This window comes from Astyanax mexicanus, chromosome 1, assembly GCF_023375975.1.
Source record: "Astyanax mexicanus isolate ESR-SI-001 chromosome 1, AstMex3_surface, whole genome shotgun sequence".
Taxonomy (NCBI): Eukaryota; Metazoa; Chordata; class Actinopteri; order Characiformes; family Acestrorhamphidae; genus Astyanax; species Astyanax mexicanus.
The window spans coordinates 22,577,138-22,600,404 of NC_064408.1; the positions used below are offsets into that span (position 1 = coordinate 22,577,138).

The 23,267-nt window shown below is 37.9% G+C and overlaps 1 protein-coding gene across 1 annotated transcript in view; it reads left to right on the forward strand.

The window, feature by feature from the left end:
* The window catches only part of map1b (microtubule-associated protein 1B), a 47,056-nt gene that overhangs the window by 19,047 nt on the left and 4,742 nt on the right, over positions 1-23,267 (forward strand). Inside the window, exons 3-6 of the mRNA XM_007259619.4 lie at positions 13,132-13,214; positions 16,118-16,258; positions 16,485-22,194; positions 22,966-23,198. Coding sequence (XP_007259681.3) covers positions 13,132-13,214; positions 16,118-16,258; positions 16,485-22,194; positions 22,966-23,198 — 6,167 coding nt within the window. The remainder of the gene's footprint in view (positions 1-13,131; positions 13,215-16,117; positions 16,259-16,484; positions 22,195-22,965; positions 23,199-23,267) is intronic.

Consider the following 23,267-nt stretch of genomic DNA (forward strand, 5'->3'; position numbering starts at 1 on the left):
TGCATATTCTGCTAAATAGCAAAAAATCTAAGTGGGCGGAGCTTAGTGGTTCTATTGACCTTTTTGATTTGCCATTAACCAAGGAATCATATAATGCAAGAATTTTTGCTCTAGCTATCAGGGCGTGGGAGTTACGAGGCCAAACGCATTGACCTTCGCCATAGCGCCCCCTTGAGGCCGATTGGGCTCATCTTTTGAATCTGAGTAGCGGTGAGAAGTACTACCATATGACCAAGTCTCAGCCCCGTAGGCCTTACGGTTTCTTCTGCCCAATCACTTCTATGGCAGAAAAAGAATAAGAACTATAATAATAATAATAATAATAATAATCAGAACAATTACAATAGGGTTTCTAGCACTACGTGCTCGAACCCCTAATAAGAAAAATCTTAGCAAAAACAATAGGGTTCTACGCACCTTCGGTGCTTGAACCCTAATAATAAGAAGAAGAAGAAGAAGAAGAAGAAAAATCTTAGCAAAAACAATAGGGTTCTACGCACCTTCGGTGCTTGAACCCTAATAAATAATCCAACATCTCATGATACTAGAAATACACTCCATATATCCAGTACTGAGGTAAAATATATTATACTGGACAAATATATTCTGTCTAGTAGATATTTAATGGAAAATTATAACAGTGTGAATTTTTCTTTTGCTACAAACAGCAACAAAGATGTGTCCTGATGTCCCTATAAATATTTGAATAATATTTAAAAATGGTGCCGATATTATTGCAGACGATATGATATGGCAACCCCCTAATGTGTATCCACATAATCAATGCATACATTTGAGCACAGTAAAATATATTAAGCAGATTTGCCTCATTTGCCTCTTTTCGGCTGTGTCCCAGTTGCGTATTACATATAAATATAAGATATAGACTGCTGCATCTTTTGAAAGGTTATTACACAATATATTGCCATGCTTACAGGACAAGATGAAGCAATGTTGTGCTAGCATCAGTCACTGCAAGGTCACTCTGTTCATTTTACGTTGCATTGTAGGATAATGGCATTCATCATAACCACACACACAAAACAACCACCTATACATACGGTATGTATAATAGACATTTGAGTATCCTCAACTTTCACACAATTCAATCCTAGATAGTATTATTAATTAGTAATTGGGACACACCCATTGTTTGCCTTAAATGACATTGTCCATCCTGTGATGTGACTATTGCGTTGGTGAAACAGTATACTGTGCTGAAATTCTAAGATGCCCGCAGTAATTGACTGTATTCCACAGAGATAAGGTGGAAAAAACATTAAAACCACACTTTTAAAAAGCATCATGAGTTTTTTTGATGATATTTGCAATGGCAGCACCCCCATTCAGCACAAAGGCAGGGCAGACAGAGAGACCATACAGAATCAATAAAGAGCAGCAGCTTCTGTAATGGGATCAATAGTGCTTAAACCAAATTGCCATCCCTGTGCACCAAGTGCAATTATAGTATATCTAATCACCTGAAATGATGCAGGGTGATATGTGATTCAGCAATAATTATGACATAATAACATAGCATAAAACCCTATGTCTCTTTGACATCAGGTTACAGAAATTATTATTAGACTAATTTACAGTGTGGGAAAAGAAGAAAAGACAATATTGGAAAATGCATACTGGCTGTGCATATGAGGGTTGTTAGAAATACTGACTTAGTTTGTGGTGATATGTCTTGGTATATCTGAAAAAAATGTTCATTTTGGTGCACATGGCTTACATTTACTTCACTTTAAATTCAGCACTGCCAAATGTATGCCATAAGTGGACAGGATATGTTTTGGTACATGTGGGTCAAATGTGCATTCACAACATGTGAGCTTCTTTTGGCTTGAATGCAGATTACCAGCACTGACAGTGGGTTATAGCTGTGCCATAGCTTTGCAAAAATGGCCCAAGTTTAAATTATATATCTGGGTATGAGGTTTTGAATTCAATTAGATATATCACAGTTTTGAAAAGAATTGCATTGGAGATGCTAGGCTAATGTTGCTAACAAATGCAACAGACAAGCAAGCAAATCAAGGTGGTTTAGAATATAGGTTCACTTAATTTCTTCTGCAAAAACAAAAAATATCTTCTCCATATATCTGAATGATGGAGCAGGCATTTTGAATGAGCCAAACCAGTTGACATATTTGTGGTCTTTTGACATCATAGGCAAACAATGATTATTAGACGCATTTTTTAAAATATTGCCCAGATAGCAAAACTATGATAAATCAGTGTTCATTGATTCAGCTTTATGGTTTTATATGTATTGTTTGTGTTAAAAGTTACCTAAATTAAATATGTATATCTTGTTTGTGTTTTATTCGTATAGCCTGTACTATGCTTTTGCAGTGTGGACAGGGATATTTTTAATAATAAATAATAATTCATATTATAATATGGAGCGTCTTTTGGCTAAAAATATAAATGTGAGTGTAATAAGCCCTAATCATTCCAAACCTTTAAATGAACATTGATTCAATGGCATACTTTTTAATACTAACCAAAACCTACTAGGAAACGTTTAGTAAACGTTTTTTTAAGGTTGCTTTTCCGTCATTAACATTAATAGATGTAATACAACCCAAAGATTGTTTTCATGAAATGCACTTTAGTATCAGGGATATGCTAAGGCCAGTATTATAAACATATACTGTATATATGAGGGATGCTATACTGATTTATTTATTTATTGTGATCTGATGTCCACTTTCAAATCCTAATTTGAGCTTTCATTATCACTTTTCTTATATCTTAGATTATTCTCTTAATCCTCTAGAGTTAAACAGGCAGTTTTTGTTGTTGTAACTGAGCCTTTCGGCATGTTTGCGTCTTTAGAGTAGAGTGAAAGATGCTAGTGGAAAGATGCTAGGCTAATGCTGCTAATCAACACAACAGACAAGCAGGCAACATACTGTAGCTGAATAGCAGGCAACCTTGTTGAGTAACAGGAACTGACTGACATGCGACCTTTCACACAGGCCTAAGAAAATGCTTAGTAGATTAATTCTCAGTTATACTAAGAAGAAAGAGAGACATACACTTAAATACCACACAGGTAAGTGTCTACACATGAGGGCTGTCAGAAAGCCTAAATCCATTTTTATTCACCCATTGGTCCACTTTGAACATTTTTCTGTTGTTTTATAACCCAAAAATTTGTTTTAAATGAAGATTTTCAGCCTCTTATAACCCCTACAATGCCGCTGAAAACATGTTTGATATCTGAAGTTTGCTTTAGAACATGGTCTGACTTAATTTAGTCTACAAAATACAAAAAATATAATCTCCTTATAGCAGAATGGTTAAGTAGTCAATATATGTAACCAGAAATATGTATGTGGTTTTGACATCCTCTTTTATAGAAATGTTAATTGGACCTATTCTTAGTTACAAAAAAACAGGAAGAGAAAGAGATACTAAAGCTACAATTAGAATGTGTTTGTCTTAAGGCTGTCACAATTGCTGAATCAAAAAAAAATATTTTATATGAACACTTCTTTTGTCCCCTAGAATGGTACTAGAGTGGTGCTGTGTTTTAATTGTGCCTTTAGGACTGATATATAACTGATCTGAGATCTGATTGGTTACCATATATTGTGCATATATCTTATTACCTGAGCCTGAAGGGGTGGAGCTAAGGTTTTTGTAACATCACAGAAGCATTTAACTCATTAAAAAGGGGAAAATCTAAATAAAAAGGTAAATATGTGTCTAATATGCCAAGCATGTAATTATTATGAGATATTATCTCGTAAAAATGATATGATATACATCTCTTATTTATGAATAAGTATCTTGTTATGATGAGTTTTTGTGACATAATTGTCAAAACAAAGTGGCATTTTATGATATAATTCATTATTAAGAGATTAAGTTTATTTCATAATTACTAGATTACGAGATATAAAGTTGTTTTTGTGACCTGATATCTTATACGAACAAGATGCTTTCTCATAATTATTAGCTTTTTATTTATAAATACAACCTACAACTCATTTTTATGGCATAATATTATTAATATATGTCATTATTAAGGGATATGTCCCCATTTCAGCGTATGTTGTTTTTGTATGGCATAATGTACCATGATTACAGGATAGTTCTTCAGTATTATTGGATGCTGCATGTCATTTACTAATACAGCCCAAATTTGGTGCATTTTCACAACATAATATTTTATAATAGATGTTAATGAGATGTTTCTTTCATAATTAAGAGTGTGTGTTAATTAAATGTTAATTTCATTTTTACAACATAAGAAGCTGACATTCTAAATATATTTTGATATACTTGGCAGAAATACAGTTTTGTAGTTGCAGTAAAATTATTAAAGTTATTAACATTGTGAAAACTATGAGGGCTTTGGAAACTCCTAAAGGACACTAGGAGAAGCAGCCTGTTCACTCTCTACTCCATTTAATCATTATAGATTAGCAAGAGGAATCGACCCAAAATTCTTACATTGAAAAATAAGACATAAAAATGCTAAAAAAGATATCTGTAATGAAACTAAAGGTTTGATTTGTATTCAGGAAAATATTGATAAGTAGAAATGAATTTTATGATTTTTAATTCATTATATTTTGACAGCTACAGATTTACTTCATTTTTTAAATATGTTCTATTACAATTACAATTAGGATTTTTAGTAACATTTCTTATCAAACATGATGTGATGTTTAAATAGAAATTCTCAAGATAAATGTGTGTAAGCCAACAAATCTACGAAAATGTCTGCCTGTTAAGGGGCTTAGCCGGGATACTCTTTGAAATTTAAAGACGGGGAAGATCAGGATCAGGAGAAATTCTATCATGTTTCATTTGCACATACAGGCGTGTTCCGATGTGGATGAGTTGAAGTCAGGATAATCTGGGCACGGTCAGCTGTGTGAAGTGACTTTATAGGCTTTACTTTAGCCAGTCATGTGGATAATAGTCAGCGACAGCTATCCCGCTCAGTCCCTCGTTGAGCTCAGGAAAAGGCCCTGCTATTGAGCAGGAGTAATTGTGGGGAACAAAGTCTCGCACCGCTGACTCTGATCTTTCCCTAATTTTCCCCTATTTTTCCCTCTGGGGAATCGGACTGCAGCTGTTTTTCTTCCTGAAATGGAGGCTCCCTCATTTCTGAGGCCACTCGGTAATGATGCTGCTGCTCCTCAGCTGCTGCGGATGATGGAGGGTCACTTTAAGAAAGCTGTCATGCTGGGGTGTAAAGCAAGGGTCTGGGTGCGCTCTGACAAAAAGGGGGTTATTTAGGAACAGCAGTGGGTACATAGACCCTAGAAAACCCTAGAGAACCAAGAGAGATTATTGAACCCTTAAAGGTCAGTTCAAATAAAGAGCGTGATTGATATTTTAGATACATGCTGTGTTTTTTTTTTTTATCAGAATGTGATTTAATTTTTGATATGATAAAAGTTGAAATAAAATTATATTTTTGTATTTTTGTGCCATTAACCTCTTTTTGATCACAATACTATCACAGCCAGTGTAAAATTTTAAGCTTCTAATTATATGACTGATGGTATGAATGACAAGAGATCTTGTCTTATTAACTTGTGCATGAGCTCGCACCTCTGTTGCTCTTCAGGGACACATATATCAGTTTAATTAAAGTCTTATGCAAGTGTCTGAACACCACAGCCCAAAAGACTTTCAAAAGTCAAATGTCAAAATAAGTTCAACACTTCAACAGAGATAAAGGTCAGCCCTTTAAATGCACATTTCTTGCTTAAAAAAAACAAACAAAAACAGAAATAGTGGCACGTAAATTTGTACTGTATGTTATGACCTATTTTACACAGGGATGTTAAAAGTCATGGGATAGCAGTATGTAAGTTATTCATAAAGAATATCCTCAGAGGATGGCATAGGAATGCCCACACCTGTTTAAGTTAAGAGATTTGGGTCCTATCGTACACCCTGCACAAGGCATGTCCTGATGCTTTTTGCTGTCTTACACCCCTTTAACAGTCTATTTTCCCGCCTTGTGCACACGGCGTCGCAATTGCATTGGAGTTTAGGAATAAATCTAGGAATAAAGGGCGTGGTGGTCTGGAAGTGAGGTGTGTTCAGGTAAATTCTGGGAAAAAAAGAAAGCACTTCAGTTTCTGAATCAGTTTCTCTGATTTTGCTATTTATAAGCCTATGTGTGAGTAAAATTCCAAATAAAAATATTGTAATTTAGAGCATTTATTTGCAGAAAATGAGAAATGGCTGAAATACAAAAAAAGATGCAGAGCTTTCAGAGCTCAAATAATGCAAAGAAAACAAGTTCATATTCATAAAGTTTTAAGAGTTTAAAAATCAATATTTGGTGGAATAACCCTGTTTTTTCTCCTCCACCAGTCTTACACACTGCTTTTAGATAACTGTATGCCACTCCTTGGTGCAAGCAGTTCAGGTTGGTTTGATGGCTTGTGATCATCCATCTTCCTCTTGATTATATTCCAGAGGTTTTCAATTTGGAAAAATCAAAGAAACTCATCATTTTTAAGTGGCCCCTTAATTTTACAGTGCAGTAAAAGCATTTCATAGAATTTGCCCTAAGAAAGCAGTCTGGTCAGCTAATTTGTGTTACATTCACCCATCTACACAGGATCTATGTCCTTATATCCAGGTCCTTCAAGGGTCTTCAATCAATGGCAAATGTTCTATACAGGATTACCAATAATTGAGATCCAACCTTCTTGTACACAGTCTAAACTATTATTCTCCCTCAACCAAACAAATACCCATCTCAATGGTTCTTTGAGTCCTGGTTCTATGCAGCACCGAAAAAAGTTTTGCTGAGAGTGCTCCTAAACTATACCTGATTTTCTGCTGTCAGCTTCTTTAAGTTGTTAGATGTTTCAGCAGTGCTCATGCTGTTTGACTGTGAGACACTCAACATTAACATTCTACTCTGATCTCCACAGTTTATTTATAAGAGTGTGTGATGTGGAAGGATGCATTGTTCAGACTAGCTGTCCAGACAGTGACAGTAGAATGTCTCAAGTTGCTTGTGTCTGAGTGCAGGTAAACTGGAACTTCTCTCCAAAGCCTTGGTGTTGACTCTCGAGTGCCAAATGCCTGGAATCAGAGAATCACCTCTTTTTAGAACTCATCTCTTTTCTCAAATATAAACATGCATGATGCTTAACTAGTATGATGTAGATTTTCCTTAGTTAAAGAAAAACAGTATTAGGTATTACTAGGTATTACTTACTAGGTATTAGTAAGAATTATGTAAATATGATTCTTTAAATTAATAATCAGGTGTAAAATGGACTTGTAGTGAAACATGATAACAACTACAAATGTTGTCTTATAGCTCATCTTCGTTCGTCCCCAGTATTTCAAAATACAGCAGAATTTGCATACTTTTCCCCTATGGTACCTATTAGTTTGTACTCGTCAGTCAACTTATCTGGACTTAATACATTTTAATGAATTACCTAGTTTTCAGTGACTTGTTTTAAATACCAGGGACTTCAGAATTCTACCAGTAGAGAGTGGAGCTACTTTGAGCTTATTAATGTTATAAAAATAGCGATTTCTTAAAAGAAATAAGTAAATATTTGAAACATTCAAAACATAACTTTCTTTTATAGTCTATTTAATCCATATATGAAAAAAAAACTGCTCTATCGGGATGGGATTAGTTTTTTCAGGGGGACGCCTATGAAAAATATTTCACACTTCTACTCAGTGATAAAACTCCTGCATCTGGACTGCAATTGAAAAAACAGGAGGACCAGTGAGTTTTTGGGCTTTCTTGGTCACATGACATCGCGTTCAGTACCCCCTCATTTTCACTCACTGTTGTGTTTACGTGGATCTCCGTGGAAACGCGCGCTCAAACTGTAATTATGGTGTGTTGCAGTGGAAAAATAGCTATTTTATTAAATGTGAGGTGATGAAACTCAGAGATGTGCTTCCAAACGGGACTAAAATTACCGGAGGACCACAGAAATCAGCAAAAAACTCTGCAGATGTCTCCTCTCTCCACTTTCCCCTCTCTCTCTCTCTCTGTTTTATTCCTTCTTGTAGATCCTCAGCAGCAGGGTTTCCCCAAAGGAGCTGTGCCTTTAGCAGCTTCTGATCAAAGAGAACAAGGGCAAGAAAACGCAGTGGTGCAGTTACGCAACAGTGAAGGGGATCAGAAAAGAAACATATTAAATAAATAACAAAGGGAACTTGTGGAGCTCTGGGCAAGAACAAAGCGGCCTAGCGGAACACCCATCAGACAGTTGGGAGATCCTGCATTAGCATTTTAGGCGGGATACCGCTGACAGCTTCTGCCTGTAGAACAGAGAGTGCCGTCTCCTTATGAGGTCATCTGGAACATCGAGTTGTAAAAACTATTAGTAGACTCTAATTTACATATGTTATGGCCCAATTTATACTGACATGCCAAAAGTCATGAGATAGCAGTAGGTAAATGAAACAGGAAGTTTTACCTCAGGGAACAGCGTGGTAACCGCCACACCTGTATAAGTTGTGAGGTGTTATCTTGTGAGTGAGGCTGATCACTGGCCAGCGTGCTCCTGGCAAGGCAATGTGAATAATCATAGACTGAGGGACACCTGATAGTGGATGCAGGATGAATGGTTCATTTCATTTCTGGAAGTTAAAGTATTGTGGGCATTAGGGGTGGGCGATATGGCCACAAAATAATATCACAACATTGCATTTTTGCAAAACGATAACTATATGACAAAATATTAAATTAAAAATAGTAATTTCCAAAATACACTACTACTACAACAAAATTAATATAATGTACTCTTTATATCCAAGTGAAATAAAGTATACTGGACAGGTATAATCTGTCTATAATAGATATGATTTAATGGGAAATGAAAACAGTGTGAAATTTCCTTTTGATACAAATAGCAAAAAGGTTGTACCATGATGGCCCATATGATCCTAAAATAATAGCACAATATTTCAGACTATTTTTGAGATAACAATATTTTAAACATTTTGACAATATTATTAATAATAAATATTAATAATTATTGATTATATTATTTATTAATATCAAATATTAATATTATTATTGCATACAATACAATAGAGTACACCCCTAGCGGGATTTTCACGTTTTCAATCCACAGTGTGACGCGTGTACTGGGAATACATCATAACAACCATTGCCACCCAATGTGAACAGTGCAGCAGTGTGTGGCAATGACTGCGACCTACTGCATCTGGTAAGAATTGTCCATGAAAAAAGAAAAGTGAATCAGGCGAAATCACATCCACATTTAGTGGAGAAGAACCCACACACATGTTCTATCTGTAGGTCAGTGCAGCGTTCATTAGCTTGTATTAGACATAGAAAAGGTAGTATTGATAATGGTAAAATAGTGGTAAACCCAACTAAAATATTCTGCTTTTTCTTTAGGATAATTTTTTCGTATCCTTTGAGACTGTTTGTAGATGTGAGAAATGATTATAATAGTTTTTACAGGCCTTAAGGGGTTTTAAGTAACATTGTGAGCTGACTGTATGTTTTTATAGAACAATACATTTCACAACAAATTACTGTGAATTAAGTCTTAGCATTAAATAATGCAGAAATGTTTAAACATTTCAAAGAATTGAGATGAAAGCTGGTCTTACAAGTCATAATCACCCAAAATCTGACAAGGCTAAGCATTTTATTAGGAAAAAAATGAAATGTTGGAAGAGTGGAGGAGGAGGTATAAAAAAATAAATCTGCGTGATTAATGATGACTCAGCAGGTGTGAAATGACACTGTAATTACCTGCACTGTGTGATCAAGCCCCCTGGATGCACACACACCTGGTCTTGAGCAGAGCATAATTAAGGTTCCCACAGATTTGCTAAGACAAAAGAATGAGATTTTTTTTTGTTTTTACTAAAGGTATTATTAGATATGCTACATGGACAAAATTATTGGGACACTTGCCCATTGGTTGTTTCTTAATTTCTTAAAATGAATGGTATTAAAAAGAGTGTAGCATAGCACTGCTGTGAGGATTTGATTGCATTTGACGATTAAACGCATTGGTGAGGTCATGTGGTCATGGATGATCACAACTCGAAGTCATTTCCAACTCTTCCTACCTTATCCCCAAAGTACTGGATGGATTGTCTTCATTCCAGAGAACACAACTCTATGCTGCAGCCCATGCCTGATAATGGACATTGTGTCAGTAGTCTCATTTTTATCTGCTCCAGAGAGTTCTATACTTTTGGAAGTGCTTATTTACAGTGAATAGACAAGGTGTGAATGTGTATTTGCACATCTGTTATGTGTCAGCAATGGATGCATTAATTAGAAGGGGCATCCACAAACATTTGGACATTTGCCTTCCAGGACTGGTGTCTTGGGTTCAAGTCCCTATCTAGGTGGAGCTTGTTCTCATGTTCTCCTTGTTAATGCATGGGTTTCCTCTGGGAACTCCAGTCTCCTCCCTCAATCCAAAAACATAAAGATCTGGTACATTTGACACTCAGAAAAAATTGCCAAAAAAAAACAGATGCTCTAAATTGTCCTGGTGTGCGTGGATGCTTGTAAGTATGTGTGTGGGTAAGTGTTTGACTCTATTCCCACAAATGGATTGGAACTCTATCCTGAGACAGTCGTTTCTGGTTGAGAGTATGCAGAGTGTGATTGGCTGCCTCTTCTCTCTGGTGTGTATGTGGATGAGAGCTAAATGTAAATGGTTGTATGTAAAACATGGTTATAAAATGTCCTTGTGTTTCATTCATTCTGTACGTTTAGCTGGTCTCTATACTTTCAGATATGTTAAATATGTATTCTAATACTTTGTTCTATATTGTTGATGTCAGACAGCCTTGTATCTCTAAGATAATAACTTTATAGTAGAAGGAAAAAACCTTCCTTTTAGTTTCTCTCAAATAGAAGTCAGTCTGAGTGGATCAGACACAGCAGTGCTGCTAGAGTGTTTAAACACCTCAGTGTCACTGCTGGACTGAGAATATTCCACCAATCACTAATATTCAGCAAACAGCATCCTGTAAGCACTGGTGAAGAGTTAGAGACTGACCAACGTAAACTGTGCAGCAACAGATTCAGAACTTCTCGTCTAAATTTACATCTAGATGGTTCTCCACCATCCAATCTATGCAAATTTAGACGAGAAGTTCTGAATCTGGTGCTGCACAGTTTACGTTGGTCAGTTTAGTTGTCTAGTCCATTGGCAAAAACTAGACAAAATGTATGTAAATTGAAATGTATGTGCTTATATTAAGCAAAAAAAATCACTTTTCTTAGTAAAAATTCTTGAATTAAGTCTTTGCAAAGTCTCAAAATGAGTGAAGTAAGACTTAAATTAAGCAAAAGCACTGTTTTTTAGGCTTAAATTTGGATACAATAATCAGAATAACTCGACTGGTGACTTAAACTCTTAGCAAAAGTGATTAAGATCATTCTTTCTAAAATAAGCAAAATAATCTTACACTTTCAATTCTTATCAGAGAAAAAAAGATTTATTGCCTTGAAATCAGATCATTTTACTAGCTAAGGTTTAGTTTTTTTTGCAGGGAGGACTGTCTAATACTGTGGACAGTAAGTGGATGCAGTGTTTAAAAACTCCAGCAGCACTGCTGCTGTGTCTGATCTACTCATACCAGCAAAAATACCATCTAATACCTCATATACCACCACCATGTCAGTGCAGCCACTGCAATGCTGAGAATAATGACCCAAAACCCAAATAATAGCTGTTCATTGGTGGTCTATCCTGTGGCTATTAAAGAACAGGATTAAAGGAAGGTAATACTATTATAGTCTGTAATTCTAGATTATTATAGAGGGCTCCTATGGGGCTGAAAAAGGGACATTAAAAATAGAAAAAAAAAGAAGGTGGTTATAATATTATGACTTAACTGTGTGTTCTATTGTAATAAGAAAAAGTAGAACAAAATGTTTGCACTCATTCTGTAAGAGTTAAAACACCAGTGACGATCATTTTGCATGCAGGCTCCACGTTCTACAGCAGAAAAGCTGTTACTTCTTACATTTTCTGCCCTGCTGATGTACTGTACTGTAATATATAATACACCTTACCTTGCTGTTATTGTTGCTAGGATACAGGAAGTGAATCCATAACCATTAGGTCATGAAAATCATTTATTGAATACACAGAGCACCTGCTGTGATTTATATTTTGTGTGAAGGGGAAGACCCTGACCTGGCGGTGCTGGGGGGCACTGGGTATTTCTCAAGCTCCAAGGCTCATTTTCTGTGTCAGTGACAGAGCAGACAATTGCTTGCGGTTGATTAAAATTTATGTCAGTTTGACATCCCCTTCCATTACTGGTCAGACTGATATATTTGCAGTTGAGTGGATTTATCCACATAAAAGAAAAATGGGAAATTTCACTAAAATCCATTAAACACTGTAAATGAGGCTCGTCTCCTCTCTAATTGAGCGGAGAAAAGGGGAGGCATGGTGTTGCTGCCTAAATATGGGTTAATAAGATGTTTGTTATGAAGATTGAACACACAAACAAAGATAATATATTTAACTGGACAAACGCAGGTTTTTTTGTACAAAGGTTAAAAATTAGAATATATTATTTTATAAAATAGTGTCACTCATTGAATGCAGTGGTTGATTTCATAATCAAAAGACAAATGAAATAACCTACTTTCATTATGGCAAGATCAATAGTTGCCCCTGAAAATGTCTCTCTTTATTAAATGAATGATTTAGGCTGTATGTTTGACAATATGATTTTATTATATCAGAAAAAAAAAAGAAAAAAAAAACTAATATTGTAGTAAATACTAATAATCCTAATTTAATAAGTAATGATTGTATGTATATGAATGCCATCAATTTTCCCAAGCTATTTCTATCCTCTCCCCATGATAACCCAATGTTATACTAAGATTTTATTAGGGCTAAACAATTTATCATTTCAGCATTGTCCTCACATTGTGTGTATAATCAATGATACGACTACTACTACTACACTACAATGATATCTGTCAAATATAATTATTGTACTTCAATCATTCATTATTCACATCTTGTAAATACATGTTGGAATATTGAAGTGATAATTTTGAATACATTTTCTGTATTCTTTTTTATTATTGCAATTAACTTTGTTTTATTCTTTTTTGCGTTACAGGACAGAAGATTTTGCACCACAAAAGCAGTGTCCTGGAGACTGTAGTTCTCATCAACCCCTCAGATGAGGCTGTTAGCACTGAGGTAATTCTCTGTCATTTTGGGTTTTCATTTCTATCAACGAATCTAAATGTACAAAGCTCAAAATAAAAAAAAACACACCAAAAATATTTTACATTAGTTAGAACGCTGTGGAAATGTTTGGTCTGATAAAAAATGGCAAAATGCAAAACAAAGTATTGGCAAAGGAGTTTTAAGAGTTAAATCTTCCAATTTTGCTTGTTTCAGTGCTTATTTTATTTCATAACAATAAAGGATTGTGTGGCTAAACACTGCCACTATAATCGGTAGATCGTTGGTTTGAATCCAAGTCATGCAGCTTGCTTTCGGCTGCCGGAGCCCTGAGAGAGCACGATTGGCCTTGCTCTCTCTGGGTGGGTAGATGGTGCTCTTTCCCCACATCACTCCTAGGGTGATGTTGATCAGCACAAAGCGTCTGTGAGCTGATGTATTGTAAACGAGTCGCTGCACTTTCCTCCAAGTGTGCTGTGATGCTACTCAGCAATGCTGCATCAGCAGCAGCTCAAAAAGAGGTGGTGGCTGAATTCATGTGTATCAGAGGAGGAATGTGCTAGTCTTCATCTTCTTTGTGTTCATCACCAGTGATGGGGTATATACAGCAGACTAAAACTTAATGGGTGGGACAATTGCTATAAAATGGGAGAAATTTTGAAATGAATAATAAAAAAAAAACAATAGAGGATTCCAAATTTTTTTATTTCACAATTGCTCTTAACATTTGTGAAATTGTGAAATTGCATGGGATCCGGACCGGTTTTGAGTAAATTCTAGGACTGGGCTAAATATATTGATATTTATATGATAATTTGTTATTGTGAAAAATGATATTCTTTCTCTGAGCATATAATGGATTTTATTAGTTCTTAAAAACACACTGACCAACTGTATATTTGATTACAGAAAGTCAAATTGGCCCTGTTTACCTAGATGACGTGCAGCGCATCTTGGAAAAAAAATGTGTTAGGTTAACTGTAGTATTTATAATTGATGGTTTTTAGGAATCTGCCATTGCTAATGCATGTTTCTTGCATGTCAAAACATAATTCATAGTCGTAAATGATTTTTTTTTAACATATTTTTCAGTCCTACTTAAAACATCAGGACTTCATTGTTTTTCATGGATCTAAAAATGATTTGTCAAAAGAACAAAGCAAGTCATTTCTAAAGGCACTGGCTTAGAACACTGCCTTTGCATCAGTTGTCTAGCTTAATTGATTTAGCATCCTATTTTTCATATGGTCTTCTTAGGAATTGAGCCAAATTATACTTTAACAGGATTAAATCTGCTTCCATTGTTCTGCTAAACCAGTCTTTAAGACTTAAGCCCTAATATTAATTTATTCTTTGGAACTGTGTAAATGGGTAGTGTGTCAATGGCCTGTGCCTGAAAGCCTTTGCCCCTCAGCACATCAGTCTTTATCCTAACAAAAGACATGGGCCATCGTTTTCAACCTCTGAACATACACATGTCCAGCACCCTGCCTGTCCGGGCCATCTGCAGTCAAGCTCTGCATTAATAATACGGCACAGAACTGCAGGTTTGATCCTGGCTGGCTGCCCAGAACAGTCTATGGCAGTGAAGTGGAAACCAGTGTGAGAGAGAGAGAGCGAGAGAGCAACAGAGAGAGAGAGAGAGGAATAGGGAAAAAGCTAATTAACTAATGCATTTTATTGAAATTAAATTGATTACATTTTCATTAGCTGATGTCAAGCCTGGCAAGCCCGGATAGCAAAGTAAAGCAGACATGGGCGTATTGGCTAGTGGCAAAGAAGAAATCCGTCTGTGTAAGTTTTCAGTGTATGAGGACAAAAAAAAAAAAATAAAGAAGTGTTTGAATATTATACTGAAAAGTCTTATTTAACAAGATTACACTAGAGGAAAGCAGTGAATCGAAAATGTATCAAAACTGACTTTCAGAATATCTAAACAATGTAATCTTACACTGTGTAATTTATTTTGCCTTTTTATCTGTTAATACTAAAAAAAACTGTGCTAACAGGGGCTATGCATTGGCAATTATGTTCCCACCAGAACATAACCCTATTGTCAAACTGAGTAGCAAAACATTCTACAATGTGTTTCTTAGGGGGAAAACCAAATCAGCAATAAAACAAGCACTTGTAAGCTCTAATTAAAGGCAGCTGAGCTTCACAGAGATCCATTGATTATCAAAGAACCAATGGTCCGTTTACATCAATATTTTACCAGAAATCAGGTTTCCTGACATTTTTATGTGTCTGATTGCAGCACTGATAAACACACTAAGCAAACCCTGAAAGCATACATGTTTTAGTGCCTATGTTTTAGTTTAGTTTTCTGATTTGCGTCAACCCATTTGCTTCTCACTTCTATATCCCTTGGCAGGCTATTAAAGCATAACTTTTTAATGTACAGTAAATCACACAACAGCTCTTTCTCATTTTTCACTTATTTAGCAAATTGTTCTTTTGTAATTTCATTACTGAGCATAACTTCTACCAAACATTTGTATGGAAACCTGATTTAAAACTATCCCACAACATCTGTTTCTCGTTTCATGTTTACACAGCATTCCAACTAAATGTGGGCATAACCCCTGTGACCCATGCTAACTGTGATGTCACATGACGTAAACATATCATCTATACTTTTATTCTTTAAAAAACAATGACGTGACTCCGCCCTCCAGTCTTAAAACCTTGGAAGGAACTTGTAAGAGAGACATTACATCAGCTCAAACAGCTTATTTTTGTTGTTTATCTGTTAATCAGCAGATCGCCAAGCATGTCACATCAAAACCCACAAATGTCACATCAATTTTATATCTATAACATGATATAAAGACTTCTAATTAAGACTGACTAGCAAGTATGCTTTGGGCAGACCTCAGATCATTCTATTACTATACATTCTATATATTTTTCAGGTTCGCTTGATGATTTCAGACGCAGCCCGCCACAAGCTGCTCGTTCTGTCGGGCCAGTGTTTTGAAAACACAGGCGAGCTCATCCTCCAGTCTGGTTCCTTCTCCTTTTTTGACTTCATTGACATTTTCACAGACCAAGAGGTGAGAATATGTGATGAGACCTATTAGACATGTAATTATATTCTTTTCAGCATTTTATTTACCATAATAAAGGGTGTGAGGTGAATACATCTCCTTATCTACACACTTTGTAACAGTTATTTTCTGTAGTTACAAAACCTTAATCAAACTAGAGTAATAATAAGGGAAAAAACATTCCTAATTCATCGTATTAATATTTATAACATTGTTCAACTTCATCACACAGATTGGAGAACTTTTAAGCACCATACATCCAGCCAACAAAGCCAGCCTAACCCTTTTCTGTCCTGAACATGGTGACTGGAAAAATTCCAACCTCGACAAACACAGCCTACAGGACTTCATTAATATTAAGCTCAACTCAGCAACAATCCTTCCAGAAATGGAGGGCCTGTCAGAGTTCACTGAATACCTCTCAGAATCGGTGGAAATCCCATCTCCCTTTGACATGCTTGAACCTCCAACCTCAGGGGGATTCTTGAAATTATCTAAACCATGCTGCTACATTTTCCCGGGAGGCAGAGGTGATTCAGCACTGTTTGCCGTTAACGGCTTCAACATGCTTGTCAATGGTGGATCTAACAGAAAGGCCTGTTTCTGGAAGTTGGTGCGTCATCTGGACCGAGTAGATTCTATCCTCTTGACACACATTGGAGATGATAACCTTCCAGGGATCAACAGTATGTTGCAAAGAAAGATTGCAGAATTGGAGGAGGAACAATCCCAGGGATCTACAGCCAATAGTGACTGGATGAAGAACATGATCTCACCTGATATTGGTGTTGTATTCCTTAACCTTCCTGAGACTCTGGAGAACCCAGAACCAAACCACAGGGTACGGAGAAACATTGCAGAAGCTGCAATAACTCAGCAGTATCTCAGCAAGCTGTCTTTGAAACCAGAACCACTGCAAAAGAATGTAGGAAACACAATTGAACCGATCATACTTTTTCAGAAAATGGGGGTTGGCAAGCTTGAGATGTATGTTCTTAATCCTGCCAAGAACAGTAAGGAGCTGCAGTACTTCATGAAGCAGTGGACTGGTAGTGAGAAGGACAAAGCTTCAGTTCTTTTGCCAAATGGAAATGAATCAGAGCTCCCAATCTCCTATTTGTCCTCAATCTCTGCCCTGATTGTATGGCATCCCTCCAACCCATCAGAGAAAATAGTGCGTGTTCTGTTCCCAGGAAATGCCACCCAATATAACATTCTTGAAGGCTTGGAGAAACTGAAACACCTTGATTTTCTCAAGCACTCTGTAATTACAGAGAAAGAGCTGTCTTCAAACATGGCACCAGCTCTTAAGCAAGCCAAGCTAAAGCATAAGACAGACAGCAAGGAAAGTCTAAAGTCACTCCCCAAAGCATCACCAATCAAAGGCATCAAAAAGGAATCCAGAGAAGAAACCCCTGAAAAAGCAAAAACTGACGCTGAAGAAAAACAGGAGGCATCACAGAAAGCAGAAAAGAAAGAAAAAACACTTGTGAGACGAAAGCAAACTGTAGAAAAAGAACTTAAAGCCAAAAATGAACAAACAGCTAAACCTGACACTCCGGAAAAAAAGAAAGCTGACATAAAACCAAAAGTTACACCCAAAGAAAAACTGATCAAGAAAGAGGTAAAGAAAGCAGTGGAAAAAAATGAAGTAGACAAAAAGGAGGAGAAAGCTGATAAAAAAGAGGTCAAGAAAGAAGACAAACCAACACCCAAAAGAGAGGAAAGGTTGAAGAAAGACGACATTAAGAAGGAGATAAAAAAGCGAGACATCAGGAAAGACTCACCTTTGAAAGAGAGCAGAAAAGAGGAAAAGAAAGAAATCAAAAAAGATGATCTTAAAAAGGACATAAAGAAACCTGCAAGCTTAAAGAAGAATATTACTGGCACCAGTGAAGTGAAAAAGACTGCACCAAAACCAAGGGTGGCAACACAAGGAAAAGTTTCCAGCAGTCCTACGAAATCTAAAGAAAAGGCAAAGTCCACCAAAAAAGATGCTGGAAAAGCTGTGGCAGCCGCTGCATGTGCATCAGCTGCTTCCATTGCAGCAGCCACTCTGGACAGCACCACAGCCTTGGAGGCTGAAAGATCCCTTATGTCCTCTCCAGAAGACCTTACAAAAGATTTTGAGGCTCTAAAGGCAGAGGAGATTTTCGAAGATGATGAAACTTTACCTCAGACCAAGATAGATGATTCTGAAGAAGTAGAAGGAGTAATAATACAGCGTGAAGAAATCACTGTATGCAAAGATTCTTCAGAAACAGCAGAATCTGTGGACGAGGGAATAACTACTACAGAAGTTGAGGAAGAAGGTGAAGGTACTCCAGAGGAATCAGAACCTAAACAGAAAACTAATGGTACTGAGAAGTTTGAAGATGAGGGCACAGGACTGGAGGAATCATCTGAGGCAGGGGACTATGAAGAAAAAGGAGAAACAGAGGAAGTGGATGAACAAGAACATGGAGTAGAAACTAGGGATAAAGTGAAGGAGGAGGAAGTTGAGGGCAAAACTGTGGTAGAAACTAGGGATGAGTGTGTTCCCCTTGAAGAGCACAAAATACTTGACCAAGAACTTGTTAAGCCAAGTCTGGCTGTCACCACTCCTCCAAAGCTTTCAGCTCCTGCTTTGCCAGCAGCTTCCATTCATGAGGAAACTCTACCAGTAGGTTCAGAAAGTGAGGTTGCTTCAGATGATGAGAATCGGGATGAGCCTCCAGAAGAATACACAACATCTGGGCACACTCAGTCTACTCTTGAAATCTCAAGTGTACCCACTCCCATGGATGAAATGTCGACTCCGAGGGACATAATGAGTGATGAGACAACAAACGATGAAACTGAGTCTCCCTCTCAGGATTTTGTAAGGTACGGGATCTCAGGGGACAACGACCGAAAGAAGCTTTCACCCCTGCAAGATGTTCCAGAGTTAGAACATTCAAAGAGTGATGCAACTGAGGGTCATGATTATCATGTATCTGCATCAACTATTTCACCACCATCCTCACTGGAGGAAGATAAATCTGGCAAGGAATTCTATAGTAAACACAGTGACAGATTCTCGCTGCATTCAGAGAGACTTGCTGCTGCCGCATCTACCACATCGCCTCTTGTCCGATCACCTTCCGGAGACCATAATATAAGCATTGAACACTTTCATACAGGTGTTTCCTCACCAATTGAGCTGGGGACTACACTTACACTGTCATCCAAGGGAGTCGTGGACTCTTCAAACAGTCCAGATGATAAGACACTAGAAGGCACATCTTCGCCTCAGTCCTTGGGACATACACCTTACTATCAATCTCCAGTGGATGAGAAAGCTGGAGTCATTCCACCTGAACAAATCAGTAACAACCAAGGCCCTATTATTGTTGAAGTAACGAGTGATAAGGAGTATTCTTCCAGAGAGGCTAGTCCTACTGATGAAGCTGTCCCAAAAGTAACAAGTGAAAAAGGATATTCTCCCAGAGAGGCTAGTCCAATTGATGAAGGTGCCTCAAAAGTACCAAGTGACAAAGAGTATTCTCCCAGAGAGGCTAGTCCAATTGATGGAGATGTCTCAAAAGTACCAAGTGAAAAAGGATATTCTCCCAGAGAGGCTAGTCCAATTGATGAAGGTGCCTCAAAAGTACCAAGTGACAAAGAGTATTCTCCCAGAGAGGCCAGTCCCATTGATGAAGGTGCCTCAGAAGTACCAAGTGACAAAGAGTATTCTCCTAGAGAGGCTAGTCCCATTGATGGAGATTTCCCAATATTTACAAGTCACAAGGAGTACTCCTCCAGAGGTGCTAGTCCCATTGATGGAGATTTTCCAAAACCAACAAGTCAGAAGGAGCATTCTCCCAGCAGGGCTAGTCCCATTGATGAAGCTGTGCCAATATCGCCAACAGAAAGAGTCCCAACACCAGAATCCTGTGGAAGTCCCTCATCAGTGCTTGAAGGAAAGCCATACTTTGATAGTCAATCAGAAGGTCAGTTTAGCCACAGTGATAAAAAGCCAGCAAGTGGTGGTGACAGTTCTATTTCTTCCTCATTCCCACAAGCTAAAATGGATACTTACTCTGATAGCATCCCTTTCCCAACATTCAAAGAGGAGAGTAAAATGTCCATATCAGAGGGAACCACATCTGATAAGTCAGGCACTCCAGTTGATGAGGTTGTTGCAGAAGATACATACTCACACATTGCTTCGGCCTCTACAGCATCACTTGCAACAAGCTCATTACCAGAGCCCACAACAGATGATGTCTCCCCATCATTACACGCTGAGGTGGGCTCCCCTCACTCCACCGAAGTAGATGACTCTCTGTCAGTTTCAGTTGTGCAAACACCAACCACAATGCACGAAGCAGATGTTTCTCCATCGAAGGAAGAAAGTCCTCGCCCTATGTCAATCTCTCCAGATGCTTCACCCAAAACAGCCAAGTCAAGGACGCCTCAGCAGGACTCCAAATCTCCTGAACATTCGACCATGTCAGTGGAGTTTGGACAGGAGTCCCCCGATCATTCTTTTGCATTGGATTTCAGCAAGCAATCACCAGAGCATCCAACTGCAGGAGGGTCCCAGCGAGCAGTCACTGAAAATGGCCCAACAGAGGTTGACTACAGCCCCTCCGATGGAGCTGATTTCAAATCAAGAGAACCACGACGACCAGGAGGGGAGGGTGAGAAAACCATGCTCTTTAAGGAGCCTGACAGAAGCCAGGCTGCTTCTGCTTCTCCATCTGATGCTTCTCAGTCCACTCCATCTGTTACAACACCCTCTCAAATTGGTGGTCTTAAGGAAATGTCTCCTAACGCAGGTCCTTGTTCTGAATCCATAACACCAAAAATATCCCCACGCAATCAATCACCAGTTTCCTCTGACTCATCTTTAGCACTGGGAGGGATCAGCACCTTGGACTACAAAACTAAAGCCAGTCCCACCGCATTTTCTAGTGATGATAGTACTTTCAAGACTGAAGACACCAGGCCAAGTGAAGTCACCACTCCACCAAAGGCTGCTTCCCCTTTATCCCCTACAGTATCCTCCTTTACTTCCCTTCAACAGGAGACTCATTCATTTAATCTAGGAAAAGAGACGATGCCCTTCAGCTCTGAGTCTAAATCCCCCACCAGTTCAAAAATGCTGTCTCTGTCACCTTTGTCCCCTAAGCTGACAGAATCTCAGCAGTTTTCTAGCAGTCCTTCCCACGTTGAAGAAGCAGCACAGAAGTCCCCTAGTGGTTCCAGAGATCCAGACAGCTCTAAACCAAGTGTCTCCCCCCATTCAAGATCAAATGTCGATTTATGTTTGGTGTCCTCCTGTGAATACAGGCATCCAAAGACAGAGCTTTCACCGTCATTTATAAATCCAAATCCTCTTGAGTACTTCATGAACGAGGAGAATCCTGAACAAGAAGAAAAGCCACTGACTAAGTCTGGTGGAGGACCACCTCCTCCTGGAGGAAAACAGCAAAATAAACAGTGTGACGAAACTCCTCCAACTTCTGTTAGCGAATCGGCGCCCTCTCAGACAGATTCTGATGTTCCACCTGGAACTGAAGAGTGTCCCTCCATAACAGCAGATGCAAACATCGATTCAGAGGATGACTCAGAAACTCTACCAACAGACAGAACACTAACTAACAGGCATGCTGACCCTCCTCCGGTTCCATCAAGAGACTCAGCACCTGCACCACCTTATCCAGATGTCTGCATGGTGGATCCCGAGGCCCTTAAGGCTGAGGAAGACAACCAAGTAAAGGAGTCTAAAAAAGCAGAGGGAGAGAAACCAAAAAAGAAGAAATCTGTTAGCAAGACAAAGTCTTCATCGCCAGCTAGAAAGAGCGTTCTGTCTAAAACAAAGGAGTCCAAAACAGCCTCCCCAAAGAAGAGTACTGAGGAAAAGGATGCCAAAAATGCAACAAACACATCTGCATCAAGAGGTGTAAAAACTACAGGTATCATTATTTTATTATGGCAATAATGTGCTGTCTTTACACTTCACTTGACTAAATTGCTTGGGATGCACCAAATATTTGGCAACCAAAAATGTGAACCAAAAAAGACTGAATAATTTATAACGAACACTGACTCATTTATTTTAATGGAAGCCTAGAGGCAGCAGACCCACACTCCACTGCCTCTCCCCTGGCCTTGGCAGTGCTCAGAGCAGGGAGTGAGGGAGGGAGCCAACAGAAAGAGCCAAGGAATTACAGGTTTAAATTGATACATTTTGGATCAGTATACTACCCTTTCACAAAGTGGCTGTTTAACAGCTGATAAATCCAAGCTGCACAGGGCACGTATAATAATGTGGGCTATGCTAACTTACCTTTAACATTTGTTTGTTTACCAACAGTTGTTGCTTGAGTAGCATTACTGAGATAATTGTATGACTGAAATAGCACTCCTGATCAAAAACCTTTGCTGAGGCAAATGTAATGTGCACAAAACACGCACAAAACACAAAATACATTTAGAATATTGAATTTAATTAATAGTAAAAAAGTGTCAAAATGCATGAAAACCTGTCAAAAAACATGTTTTGTATTTAATATTCTGGCTTCGCCTAAATGTTTCATTTTGTTCTATTTTTGTTTCAGCCAATAAATAAAATTTTGGTGCATCCCTATCAATTACTATACATTAACTATTTTTGCCATCTTTAAGATAATGTGCAAATGATTGCCTAATTCCATGTTCCATGTTTACATTTACTTGTTTCTCAGGAAGCAGCAAGGCCAGCAGTGGATCGTCGGTACCAAACTGCCCTCCAATGTACATGGACCTAGTATATATCCCTAATCACTGTAGTGCCAAAAATGTGGATGCAGAATTCTTCAAGCGAATCCGATCTTCATACTATGTGGTCAGTGGCAATGATCAGACAGCACAGGAGCCCAGTAAGACAGTCCTGGATGCGTTGTTAGAGGGGAAGGAACAGTGGGACACTAATATGCAGGTATGACACTATAATTTGTTTTATGCATTATTATATTAGGAGAAAGCAGGCACAGTTTTCTATAATTAT